The sequence below is a fragment of the Canis lupus genome, chromosome 26, assembly GCF_003254725.2.
Source record: "Canis lupus dingo isolate Sandy chromosome 26, ASM325472v2, whole genome shotgun sequence".
NCBI classification, from domain to species: Eukaryota; Metazoa; Chordata; class Mammalia; order Carnivora; family Canidae; genus Canis; species Canis lupus.
In genome coordinates this window covers 16,939,025-16,952,552 of record NC_064268.1, presented here as the reverse complement: position 1 = coordinate 16,952,552, position 13,528 = coordinate 16,939,025, and the positions used below count along the sequence as shown (strand labels likewise).

Below are 13,528 nucleotides of genomic sequence, written 5' to 3'. Positions count from 1 at the left end.
AATAGAAGATATAAAGAAGACCTAAGTCAAAATTATAAACACTATGGTGTCTGAGACACAATACACTGGTTTGGATGAACAAGCACATTGGACACTACAGAAGATTAGTGACCGTGCAATAGAAACTATCAACAAACAAAATATAGAAAAAAAAAAAAAAGACTAGGAAAAAAACAGCATCAGTGAATTATAAGACAACATTAATTAGTTTAACATATAATGTTGTAATGTGTAATTAGAGTGTCAGGAGAGGGATGCCTGAGTGGCTCAGTGGTTGAGCATCTGCCTTTGGCTCAGGGCATGATCCTGGAGTCCAGGGATTGAGTCCCACATCAGGCTCCCCGCATGAAGCCTGCTTCTTCCTCTGCCTGTGTGTCTGTCTCTCTGTGTGTCTCTCATGAACAAATGAATAAAAATCTTAAAATAAAAATGAAGAAAGATCTTGGGGTACCTGGATGGTTCAGTCAGTTACATATTTGACTTTTGAGCTCAGCTCAGGTCTTGGTCTCAAGGTCATGAGTTTGAGCCCATGTTGGGCTCCACATTGAACATGAAGCCTACTTTAAAAAAAAATTAAGAAAGATCTCAAATCAATAATAACACCTTAAGGAACTAGAAAAAAAAAAACAAGCTAAACACAGAACTAGCATATAGAAAAAGATAAGAGGAGACAAAGTAGAAAATGGAAAAATAGAAAATCAATAAAACCAAAAGTTGGTTCTTTGAAAAGATTAGCAAAAGTGACAAAACCTTTGACAGAGAATAATTAAAACTAAAGACATTCAATAATGACCTTACAGAAATAAAAACGATTTTAAGTGAATACTATCAAGAACTACATGCCAATAAATTATATAATCTGGAAAAAATGGACAAATGCCTTAAAATACACAAATTACTTAAACTGGCTCAAGAAATAGAAAATTTCAACAGATCTCTAGCAAGTAAAGAGATTAAATGAGTAATGATAAAGCTCCCAAAAAAGAAAAAGTCTGGGCCGGATGGCTTCCCCGCTGAATCTATTAAACAAAGAATTAACACTAATCCTCAAATTTTTCCAGAAATAGAAGAGAAAGGAACACTTCCTATCTCATTCTATGAGGCCAGCATTACTCTGATACCAAAGCCAATTAAAGACATCACAAGAAAAAAAAAATTTGCAGACCAATATTCCTTATGAATATAGGTGCAAAAATTCTCAACAAAATATGAACAAACCAAACCCAACAGCACATTAAAATATTTATTCACAATGACCAAATGGGACTCATACCAGGAATGCAAAAGTGGTTGAACATAAGAAAATCAATAAATGTAATACCATTACCAGAATGAAAGGTGGAAAAAAATCCACATGATCTTCCTTAGTGTAGAAAAGGCATTTGACAATCCAATACTCTTTCATGATAAAAACTCTCAGAAAATTAGAAACAGGGAGAAAATTTCTCAACATGATAAATGGTACTTATGAAAATCCCACAGTTAACCTCACATGCAATGATCAAAGCCTGAAAGCTTTAGGATGAAGAGTGAAACAAGGATGCCCACTTTCGCTGGTGTTATCAAATTTGTACTAGAAGTTTTAGCCAGACCTATGAGATAAGAAAAAAGAGGCATCCAAATTAGAAAGGAACAGATAAAACTTATATCTAGTCACAGATGACATGGTCGTATATAGAGAAAATGTAAAAAAAAAAAAAAAATCCACAAGAAAGCTATTACAGCTAATAATTCAGCAAAGTTGCAGGGTATAAGATCAACACATAAATATCTATTGTATTACTACATACCAGATACAATCTGCAAAGGAAATTAGAACAGCCATTCCATTTATAAATGCATTAAAAAGAATAAAAGTGGGACACCTGGGTGGCTCAGCAGTTAAGTGTATACCTTCCAGCTCAGGGCATGATCCTGGAGTCCTGGGATCAAGTCCCACATCCCTCTGCCAGTGTCTCTGCCTCTGTCTCCCATGAAAAAATAAGTAAAACCTTAAAAAAAAACAAAAGTTATTTAACCAAAGAGATGAAAGATATACACTGAAGCTATGAAATATTGCTGAAAGAAAAAACAGAAATAGATATCCCATGTTCATGAATAACAATACTTAATATTGCTGGGTCACCTAGGTGGCTCGGCCGGTTAAATGTCTGACTTGATTTTGGCTCAGGCCATGATCTCAGGGTTGTGAGATCAAACATTGTGTTGGGCTCTGCACTGAGCATGGAGTCTGCTTAAGATTGTCTCTCTCTCTGCTCCTCCCCCACCTGCACTCACACTCTTTAAAAAAAAAAAAATTGCTTAATGTTAAATGTTAAATGTTGACACCAACATTCCCAAAGGAATCTACAAATTCAATGTAAGCTGTATCAAAATTCCAGTAGTCTTTGCAGAAATAGAGAAGCCAATCCTAAATTTATATGGAATTGCAAGGGCCCAAATAATCAAAACAATCCTGAAAAAGAAGAAAGTTGGAGGAGTTACACTAATCAACTTTGAAATTTTTCTACAAAGCTACCAAAGTTAAAACAGTATGATAATGGCATCTGGATAAATATAGACCAATGGAATAGTATAGAGAGTCTAGGAATAAAACTTCACACAGAAGGCCATTCAATGGAAAAAGAATAGTTTTCAACAAAGTATGCTGGGAAAACTAAATATCCACATGCAAAAGAGTAAAATTGGACCCTTACACCTTATACCATTTATAAAATTAGCTGAAAATGGATCAAAGTCCTAAACTTAAGAACTGAAACTATAGGGGGTCCCTGGGTGGCTCAGTGGTTTAGCACTTGCCTTCGGCCCAGGGCGTGATCCTGGAGCCCCGGGATCGAATCCTGCATCGGGTTCCCTGCGTGGAGGCTGCTTCTCCCTCTGCCTGTGTCTCTGCCTCTGTGTGTGTGTGTGTATGTGTGTGTCGCACATGAGTAAATAAAATCTTTTTTTAAAAAAATATTTTATTTATTTATTCATGAAGGGGAGGGGCAGGCAGAGGGAGAAGCAGGCTCCATGCAGGGAGCCGGACGTGGGACTCCATCCCGGGTCTCCAGGATTCCACCCTGGGCTAAAGGTGGCGCTAAACCACTGATTCACCCAGGCTGCCCAATAAATAAAATCTTAAAAAAAAAAAAAACTGAAATTATAAAACTCTTAGAAGTAAGCACTGAAGAAAATCTTCATGACATTGGATTTGACAACTTCATGGATATGATACCAAAAAACATAGGCAACAATAAAAAGAAAATAGATGAATTAGATGTCATCAAAATTAAGATTGCATCAAAGGATACTATAAAAAATTGAAAACAACTAAATGGGAGAAGATATTTTCAAATCATGTATCTGATAAGAGGTTAAATATGAAGAACTCTTCCACTCAACTACAGGCTAATCTAAAAACTTAGTGAAGGATTTGAATTGACATTTCTCCAAAGAAGATGTACAAATAGCCAATAAACACATGAAATGATGCCCAATCACACTAGAGAAACCACACATCAAAACTATAATGTGATACTGCTTCATATGCTCTCATTAGGATGGCTATTATGTTAAAACACACACAGAAAACAAGTGCTGGTGAGGATGTGGAGAAACTGAACTCGTGCATTTAAAAAAAAAGATTCAAAGATTAATCAATGTCACTCATATCAACAGACTTAAAAAAAAAAACGGATGCAGAAAAAGCATGTAACAAAATCCAACACCCATTCATCATAAAACTTTCAAACTAGCAAAAGAAAGGAACTTCCTCAATTGGATTAAAGGCACCTACAAAAAAATAAAGCATCATACTTAAGTTGAAAGAAATAAGCAGAAAATAGAGGTGTGAGAAAAAAAAAACAATTTAGAAATCCCTGTTTTGAGGTATCAGTTATGAACTCTGCTTATGATTCTTCCAAGCATGCTGCTTTAATCAACTGTACAACTGACATCACATTTTTCTCCTTTATATGTTTGTATCTTTAAAATCTTTTGGGTATGAAAATGAGCTTCTAAAGATTTTATTCTTATTTAGAGAGAGAGTGCATGCACGAGTAGGGGAAAGGGGAGAAGGATAAGGGGAGAGAGACTCTCAGGCAGACTCTGCACAGAGCATGGAGCTTGATACAGGGCTCGCTCTCATGACCCTGAGATCATGACCTGAGCTGAAATCAAGAATCAGATGTTTAACCAACCGAACCACCCAGGCACCCCAAAATAAATTCCTAAATTCTAAAACAACAGCAGAATTTAATGGATGGACTGAAATATGGAGACTGAATACTAAAACCCCAAGAGAGCTGAGGAAATCATGCAGAAAGCAGCACACAGAGACAGGGAGGGCAACATGAAAAAGCGGTTACAAAACATAGACACTAGGATGAGAAGGTCTGCATTGCCTCTACCAAGAATCCCAGGTGGAACTAACAGTGCCTGCCACCAAAGTTTGTTCTGAGAATGAAAACAATCAACAAAGCTTTACACGTACAGTATTTTACAATGTGCCAATGACATTCTGCACAGTAATCACTGTGGTTAAGAAGATCTGGCAAAAATATCCTCAAAAGAGTTTTTTTTTAAGATTTTAATTATTTACTCATCAGAGACACAGAGAGAGAGGGGCAGAGACACAGGCAGAGGGAGAAGCAGGCTCCCCGCAGGGAGCCCGATGTGGGACCCGATCCCGGGACCCCAGGATCATGCCCTGGGCTGAAGGCAGGCACTAAACCTCTGAGGCACCCAGGGATCCCTCAAAAGAGATTTAAATCATGATTTATCCACAATAGCGAATACCATGAAGTTATTAAAAAGCACAAGGCAGATCAAGTACTAAGATCCGGTGATCTTCAAGACACATCTTTAACTGGAAAAAACCGATGCAGAACAGTGTGGGTCTGTTCACACAAAGGAAATGTGGATGGATAGCATCATCCACACACAGACATTTTTGGGAAGTTATAAGGATGGGTAATAGTGGCTGCTCTGTGGGGAAGTGGGATGAGAAGGAGAGTGACTTCACTACAGGCACTTTTGTATTTTTTTTTTTTTTAGACTTGTGCCTATATTAAGTAATAAAAAAAATACTTCATTGGAAGAAACTTTTGCCAGACAGCAGGAATCACCAGTGCATGGCCTGGAGGCAGGAAAGAGCCAGTGGGTCACCAAGTGTATACTAGGTGAGTGTCCATGTCCCCAGGAAAGCCCCTGCCATTAACCACAGACTCAGGCCACAGAGGCCAGGCTCTTGGCTAGACAAGGCTGCACACGCCATCCCCAGCACAAACACTCCTCTTGGGGTGAAGTTCCCTCAGGCCAGTCCCATGCCCCATGGTGAAAAAGATCAAGACAGACCTTCCTCCTCCTCTTTCCCAGGAAGGGAATTAAGATCATAAAATGGGGGCATCTGGGTGGCTCAGTTGGTTGGTTGTCTGCCTTCAGCTCAGGTCATGATCTCCAGGTCCTTGGATTGAGCCCTGCATGGGGCTACCCTGCTCCGCAGAGAGTCTGCTTTTCCCTTTCCTGCTGCCCCTCCCCTCTGCTTGTTCTCTGTGCTTTTTCTCTCTCTCAAACAAACAAAAAAAAATGTTTAAAAGAGAGATCAGAAAGTCGGTGTCACTTGTCATCATTTCTAAAGCAGATGATACATGATGAAGTAATAATCTACTGAAACAAGAACCCAGGAATGCACCAACAAATGCATGAGGTAACAGGCAGGGAAGAAAGCAGAAATGTATGCTTATTTCTTTTTCCTGGGAGAAGTCAGTATCCTGACCCATTTCTGAATGAATAGGAGAAACTAGAAGTACAGACCTAAATATATTATTTAAAGATAGCAACTAGAACTAAAAATGTCAATTTTCCAAATTACTCAGGAAAAGACATTGCAGCAAAAGATGCAAAGCAAAGAAAACAATAAGGAAGCATAAAAAAGGGCAATAATGTGAAAAAGGTGAAAGCTAAGATCAGGAATCTGGTACTCATGTAAGTGGGATAAAGTTACTCATTAGAAGAAAAAAATTCATATCAAACCAAAAAGAAATCTACCCACTGCGAAATGACTCAAAATTTCTAAAGTCAAAGTTCAAGCAAAGATGTGTACCAAGCAAATACACGTGAAAAGAAAGGGCATGATATTTAGATCCAACAAATCTGAATGGATTCAGATCCAACAGAGCTGAACAAAGCTGGATGCTTTGAATCCAACAAAGCATTAAACATTTCATAAAGGTGAGGACCCTCATCTACACAGAATATTTATCCAACCCAAACTGTGAGCCAAGGGTTCCTTTTAGAGAAGGGAACAGAGGCAACCACAAATAGGGACTGTCCACAATTTGAATGCTTCATGACAATGTTTTCAGCTATAATATCAATATTCAAAAATAAAAATCTTAAAATTTGACACCATTAGAATCTTTTTTTTAAAAAAAGAAACTTTTACTGCCAAACGTATCAAACTATATAAGCAAAAATGCAACACAAGAAATAAGAATTTTTCTAAAGAATTAGTGTATAGAAAGGCTCATCATGCCTGAGACAGCTCTTCTGCTCTCCCCAACATCACCACTGGTGTCCCTTTACTACGTGAAAGACATCACTATCCATCCAGCTGGTTAAATCCCCTCGCTCCCATGATCAGTCAATCCATCACTGACTCCTGTCCATTCATCCTCCTAAATAGCCCTTTGGACCCATCCATTTCTCTCCATTCCCTCTCTGTCTCCACCCTGGTCCAAGATTCTACTCTCTTGCCCTAAATTATTACAGGAGCCATCTAACTCACTCTGACCAACCTCCCCCTCCGTCTCCCATCACCTGCTTTGTACACCAAAGCCAGAGTGATCTTTCCAAAATGGAAATATTCTCATACCACTCCCCTGAGTCAAGTTAGCCAAAGGGTTCCTATTGCTCTCAAAGTAAGGCAGAAATCTGTAATGTGACCCATAGGGCCAGGGCCACATGGCCCTGCCTGCCTCTCAGGCTCCTTTCACACAGTGTTCCCTAACTCCATCCTTTAGACATCCTTCCATTCCTTAAAAACCATGCTCCTCTCCCAACACAGGGCATTTGCACAAGCCATTCACTAGACCAGAACCGTTCACTTCTAGGCTCTCTGTCTCATTGATGCCAGCTTATACTTCAGATCTCAACGCACCTGTCACCTCGCCAGGGAAGCCTCCTGGAACCTACCATTCTAGCTTGGATTCCTCTGTATTATGCTCTCATAGAACTCTGTTTCTTTCTTGGGCTGTATTTATCCCATTTAGGCTATTATTTGATTGTCCGTCATCCACCACCACTGTATTCCTAGAAGAGACTGTAAGAAAAGGAAATTCTGGGTTTTTTCCTATTTTCCCCAATGACTTGCACTGTATCTCAAATATACTAGGTGCTAGAATAAACACTAGTAAAACAAATCTGAATCAAATGATTAACATTTATTAGATCTTATTAATACCAAGTTGCCTGGGTGGCTCAGTGGTTAAGCGTCTGCCTTTAGCTCAGGGCATGATCCTGGAGTTCCAGGATCAAGTTCCATATCAGGCTCCCTGCCAGGAGCCTGCTTCTCCCTCTGCCTATGTCTCTGCCTTCTCTCTGTATCTCTCGTGAACAAATAAAATCTTTTTAAAAATCTCATTAATACCTATTTGCTGTCATAGAAATCATAACCCTTTTAGTTCTTATGGAATGTTGATGAAAATTGCAATCCTCACAAAACCTCAATCTGAAAGTGGAGACAGCTGACCACTTTCTCTGACTACTGCACAGAAGTAAATATGAAAAAAAAAAAAACCTAGTAAGCGCTGTCTCATTTACTGCTGTGTCTCCAGTATCTATTCCAGGTGCTCAATACATATTTGTCAAATAAGAATGTAAAGATAAAATTGAACTCTCCCAAAAAGTAGGACAGAGAGACAAAGAAGGAAAAAAGGGAAGAAAAGAAAATTAGAGGTTCAATCAAGAAGAGTCAATATCAGATTCATAGGAATTTCAGAAATAAAATAATACAAAAAGAGAATAAAATGATCAAAGAATATAATATTTCCAAGAAGCTCCGAACATGAATCTCTAGACTGGGAACACCAGCCAAGCATTCAGCTACATGGATGAAAAATGACCCACATCAAGGCACATTACCTTAAAAATCTCAGAACACTGGAGACGGAAGGAAAAGGAAAAGATGCTACAAGACTCAGAAAATACAGGCTGCAAGGGGTGCCTGGGTGGCTCAGCAGTTGAGCGTCTTGCCTTCGGCTCAGGCTATGATCCTGGGGTCCAGGGATTGAGTCCCTCATTGGGCTCCCTGTGTGGAGCCTGCTTCTCCCTCTGCCTATGTCTCTGCCTCTCTCCATGTGTCTCCCATGAATAAATAAATAAAATCTTTAAAAAAATAAAAAAGAAAATACAGGTTGCCTACAAAGATGCAAGAGCAGAATGGCTCTGGACTTCTAAATGATAACATTGGAAGCTAAAAGACAGTACCTTCAAAATTCTGAAGAACTGGGAACCCTGGGTGGCGCAGCAGTTTAGCACCTGCCTTTGGCCCAGGGCGTGATCCTGGAGACCTGGGATCGAATCCCACGTCGGGCTCCCGGTGCATGGAGCCTGCTTCTCCCTCTGCCTATGTCTCTGCCTCTCTCTCTCTCTCCCCGTGTGACTATCATAAATAAATAAAAATATAAAAAAAATTCTGAAGAACCATAATTCCAAACTAGAATTCTATACCCTGTCAAACTACCAAGGCTTTAATAACGGATAGGATAAAAATATTTAAGATATGTGGGGTGCCCGGGTGGCTCAGCTGGTTAAGCATCTGACTTCAGCTCAGGTCACGGTCTCAAGGTCCTGGGATTGAGCCCCTTGTCTGGTTCTCCGCTTGGTGGGGAATCTGCTTGTCCCTCTCCCTCTGCTCTCCTCGTTCATGCTCACTCTCTCACTCAAATGAATAAATAAAAGTCTTTAAAAATATTTAAGATAGGCAAGGTCTTTAAAAAAATTGCCTCTCCTTCAGTTTTTCTCAGGAAACTACTGGAGGAAATACTCTACCAAATTCTACCAAAACTAGGTAATAAAACAAAAAACACCCAAGATCTAAGAAATAAGGAATCTAAGACAAGAAAGATGTCAAGGAAAGTTCCAGAATGATACTGTGGGGTAGTGGGCTCAAATTAAAAGGAAAATGGGGGTTGAGGAGCCATGAAAATGTACCTGTCAGACCCTAAGTAGAGGAAACAGCTGACCAAGGGCCTCAACCGCTCTCCTTTAAAATCTGTGCTGGCGTTTGCACCAAGGCCACCTCCCACAGGCTACTTCCAGTCAGTGACTGAGTGCCATAGGGATTCTAAGGCAGACTCATTCCTGGGAGACATGGGACTCCTCTGATGGCTCCGTTGGGCAGGAAGATGCCCTGAAGGCTTTGCTGAACTTTCCTGACACTGCACAAAAGTTTGGATGCTTCTACCCAAACTTCTCTCCTTCACTTGGAGCCCAATGGCTCACCCAGCCTTCTCTGTCTAGCCCCGCCCCCATTTGCCCTGACAGAGGCATTCCTGTTAATAAGTTCTCATGTGTTTAGTCCCACCTTGATGTCTGCTTCTCAGAGGACTCAGCCGAACACAAGTGAAACCAGGAGTGGTCTAAGAAAACAGGCTGTAAGACAGGGGATTTGATAGTGAGACAGGGTCTCACCACCAGCAGCAAGGGAAGAGGATGTGGTCCTGGCTGGTAGGTGACATGGATAGATCCTGGCACAGGTGGTGGCTAAAGATCTCACCAGCAGTGACTGGAGGCATGTCGTGGCTGGGGAGAAGGGGATGCTGTGGCAGAAGTCATGATAACTGTCATTTGAAAAATATCAAGAGAACATGTATGGGGGACAATGTCCACAAAAAAAGAATCAGAGTTGGCTATTAATATTATTAATTGTATTGATGCCCTGTAGAAAGATAGTGAGAAACAGAGCAGTTAATAGTTAATGGCCGAGTATGAGCACCAGAGGGCCTCGATCCAGAGTAGTGTGTAAAGAGGCCCTCTTTACTGAGATATACTTAACGTAGAACACTGTGTAGGTCTAAGGTATACAACGCACAGACTTGATACATTTACATATTACAGGGATTACCCCCCAACGTATGCTAACACCTCTGTCACTTTCGGTTCTTTCTAAAGACACTCTTATCACCTGCAGCAGAAGGGCAGACAGTTGAGTGATAAGCGAAAGTGCAGGAGTCAGAGCTCCAGAGACCTAACGCTCAGCCGAGGCAGGTCTGCTCTGCAACACTGAGAGCACAGTGGGGAGAACCTGGAGACATGGGGATGGTACCCCAAGGATGCAGATGCTACTCCCTCCAGCCCAGACTCTCTGGGCTTGCAGAGGTGCTCCCTGTCACGGGAGGCCAGCACTGTACTGAAAGATGCTGTAGATACCTCTCCCCAACAAGGAAACAGATGCCCCCCTGAGGAGCTGCCCTCACCCCTCCTAGCTGCCAGGCCGCTAAATGTGGTTAAACACCAGCATAACCCAGTGGGGATATGCTGGCCCTGCTAAGAGAGCTAAGAGACTAGTTTCCTACTGCAGTGAACAAAACTACCCCAGACTCAGTGGCTTTAAAAGTGCCCATTTAGGGGCACCTGGTGGCTCAGTCAGTTAAGCGTCTGTCTTTGGCTCAGGTCATGATCTCAGGGTCCTGGGACCGAGTCCTACATCAGGCTCCTTGCTCAGTGGGGAGCCTGCTTCTCCTCCTCTCCCTTTGCCATTCCTCCTGTTTGTGCTCTCTGGCGCGCTCTCTCTCTGTCAAATAAATAAAATCTTTAAAAAAAAAAAGTGTGTTTAGGGGCATCTGGGTGACTCAGCTGAGTGTCAGACTCTTGTGATCTCAGGGGCATAAGATTGAGACCTGCGTATGCTTCAAGTTCAAGAGGGAGTCTGCTTGAGATTCTCTCCCTCTGTTCCTTTCCCCACTCACTCTCTAAGATAACAAATCTTTTAAAAGTTACTCTCCCCCTCACCCACTCTCTCCCTCTCTCTAAAAAAAAAAAAAAAAAAAAAAAGTGCCCATTTATTCTCTCTCAGTTCCCATAGTTCAGGGCTCTGGGCACAGCTGAGCTGGATCCTCTGCTCAGGGCCTCACAAAGCTGTGATCAAGATGGAAGGCAGGCCTGCATCTCATTTGAGACTTGTTGGCAGAATTCAGTTCCTGGTGGTTATAGGACTGAGGTCTCTGCTTTCTTTCTGGCTGTCAATTGGGACTCCCCTCAGCTCCTAGGTCCGGAGCAATTCCAGACATACTGTGCTCGCACAGGTCCTCCTCTCTCACAATGTGGCAGCATGCTTCCTCAAAGCCAGCAAGAAAGTATCTATGAACTTTAAAAAGCTCACCTGATTAGGTCTGACCCACCCAGGATCAACTCCCTTTTGATTAATTCATAATAAACTGATCTGGGATCCTAATTGCATCTGCATAATCCTCTCACTTTTCCATTATAACTAAACCTAATTACGGAGTGCTATGCCGTCATAGTCACTGGTCCAGCCCACACTAAGGGGTTATACAGAGCATGTGTATGGGGGCAGGAATCTTGGGGCCCATTTTAGACTATGCCTACCCCAACGACTAAGGAAAGAGCTGGCATGTACCAGCAGGAGCTGGGGCAGTGGTCCGGAGTTGGATTTTGAAGGTGTTTAATCAAGGAAACTGGAATATAAGGTCAGACATGCAATAATTCATTGACTTAGGGGGACTTCTTTGGGACATGAGGCTTAACAACCAAGCCAGGACCCAGCATCTGGAGTGAACTTATTGCATAGTTAACTCTTAGAATCCTGGAAAAACTAGAAATGACTGAGCAGAAGAATAAAGAGGCTAAGTGGAGTGGGCAAGCTAAAATAGATATTTTATGTGGGGCCAGAAGGTAGCCATCAGGAATGCACTAGAGAGGGGAACAAGCATTGCTAAGAAGTTCAGAAACAGCTCTCCTGCTGGCCAGGGCTGACAGTAGGAGAGGTGGTCACACAGTTGGCCTTGTTACCAGTCACGTCATCCAGGGGTGGCACCAACTTCAAGAAGCCCAGAGACACAATCACTGGAAGGCCAGCCAGGTTGGTAAGGCAGGTGGGGGAGCTTGGAGTTATGAGGTGGTTAAGAGGATATGATGTCCCCTTTATTTTTTCTATTTCTGCTACAACCTTAGGGTTTCCCTAAGTTGGTGGTTAGAAAGCTATTCTAGGGATGCCTCGGTGGCTCAGTGGTTGAGCATCTGCCTTTGGCTCAGGTCATAATCCCGTGGTCCTGAGATCAAGTCCTGCATTGGGCACCCTGCAGGAGCCTGCTTCTTCCTCTGCCTGTGTCTCTGCCTCCTTCTCTGTATCTCTCATGAATAAAGAAAATCTTTTTTTAAAAAATGGAAGGAAAAGAGGAATCATGGTCCAAAGCAATTCTGAAATCCAGATGGGCAAACTCCATTAGGTTTCAAGGCCTGGGAATAATCCTCTGTGGCCTGAAGCTCTACCCTCCATCCTTTCTTTTTCATGAAATACAGGACATGTTTACAGCTGAACAGTTTTATCAGTCTGTTTCCTGCCTGTAGAATTTTGAAAGCAGGCTTCTTTCATTTTTTCTTCCCCCTGTCCCTTTTACTCCAAGCTAGCAGTAGTACATAATTCTCAAGAACTTTGTGGGTCACCGATGTATGTCACAAAGGTTCACACCAGTAGACAAGAAGTTCATCCACAGATCTTTCCTAGATGACCATATCTCTATTTCTGGCTTCTGAGGTGACTCAAGAGATCTGAGTCACACATTTCATCTCTTCAAAGAGACCAGTCTGGGACCCAAAAAGTGCCTAGGTCCCTAGAAGGAAGGACACCTAAGCCATCAACCACAGACCCTGTAACATCACAGCAAGCATGTAATCCATGAGCATTCCCTTCACTCATCCCCCAAAGGAAGTGTGGTCATTTACTCTGGTGACTGGACCCGGGGGGCATAGGGACCAGTCAGATATTTCAAGGACTACTGGACATAGGACCTTAGTGGACGCTGATGTCCAGAGGCCAATGTTTCATCACAGTCTCCCTCCTTAGAGTGGGGCTCATAAGGTCAGGTCCCAAATGGAGTCCTAGCTAAAGTCCATCTCACAGTGGGTACGGTGGGTCTGTAGATTGACCTAAAAATCATTGTTCTAGTCCCTGCATGTATAATTGGCATCGATGAACTTGGCTGTTGAAGTGATGCCCATATTAGGTCCCTGGGTGTGGAAGAAGGGCTGTCATAGTAGGGAGGCCACATGGAAACCTCTGAAACTCAGATATATATACACACAAACATCCCAGCTACCTACCAAGGAAGAGGCACTAAACGACCAAGTAGACAGAAATGACTCAGTGGGTCAACATTAGCCTGTGTTCACCACCAGTCACCCTAGAACTGGCACAACAGGTTCATGAATGGAGAGGCTACAATGGCAGAGGCCACATATGCCCCCAACAGCATGGACTCCCACTTGTCAAGACTGATGTCGCTGTTCCTGCCTCCGAATGTCC

At 42.1% G+C, this 13,528-nt stretch overlaps 1 protein-coding gene across 1 annotated transcript in view; it reads right to left on the bottom strand.

The window, feature by feature from the left end:
* Positions 1-1,901: 1,901 nt before the first annotated feature.
* Positions 1,902-13,528, bottom strand: part of ACADS (acyl-CoA dehydrogenase short chain) — a 36,925-nt gene continuing 25,298 nt past the window's right edge. The window contains exon 10 of the mRNA XM_049101495.1: positions 1,902-1,991. Coding sequence (XP_048957452.1) covers positions 1,929-1,991 — 63 coding nt within the window. The 3' untranslated portion in view covers positions 1,902-1,928. The remainder of the gene's footprint in view (positions 1,992-13,528) is intronic.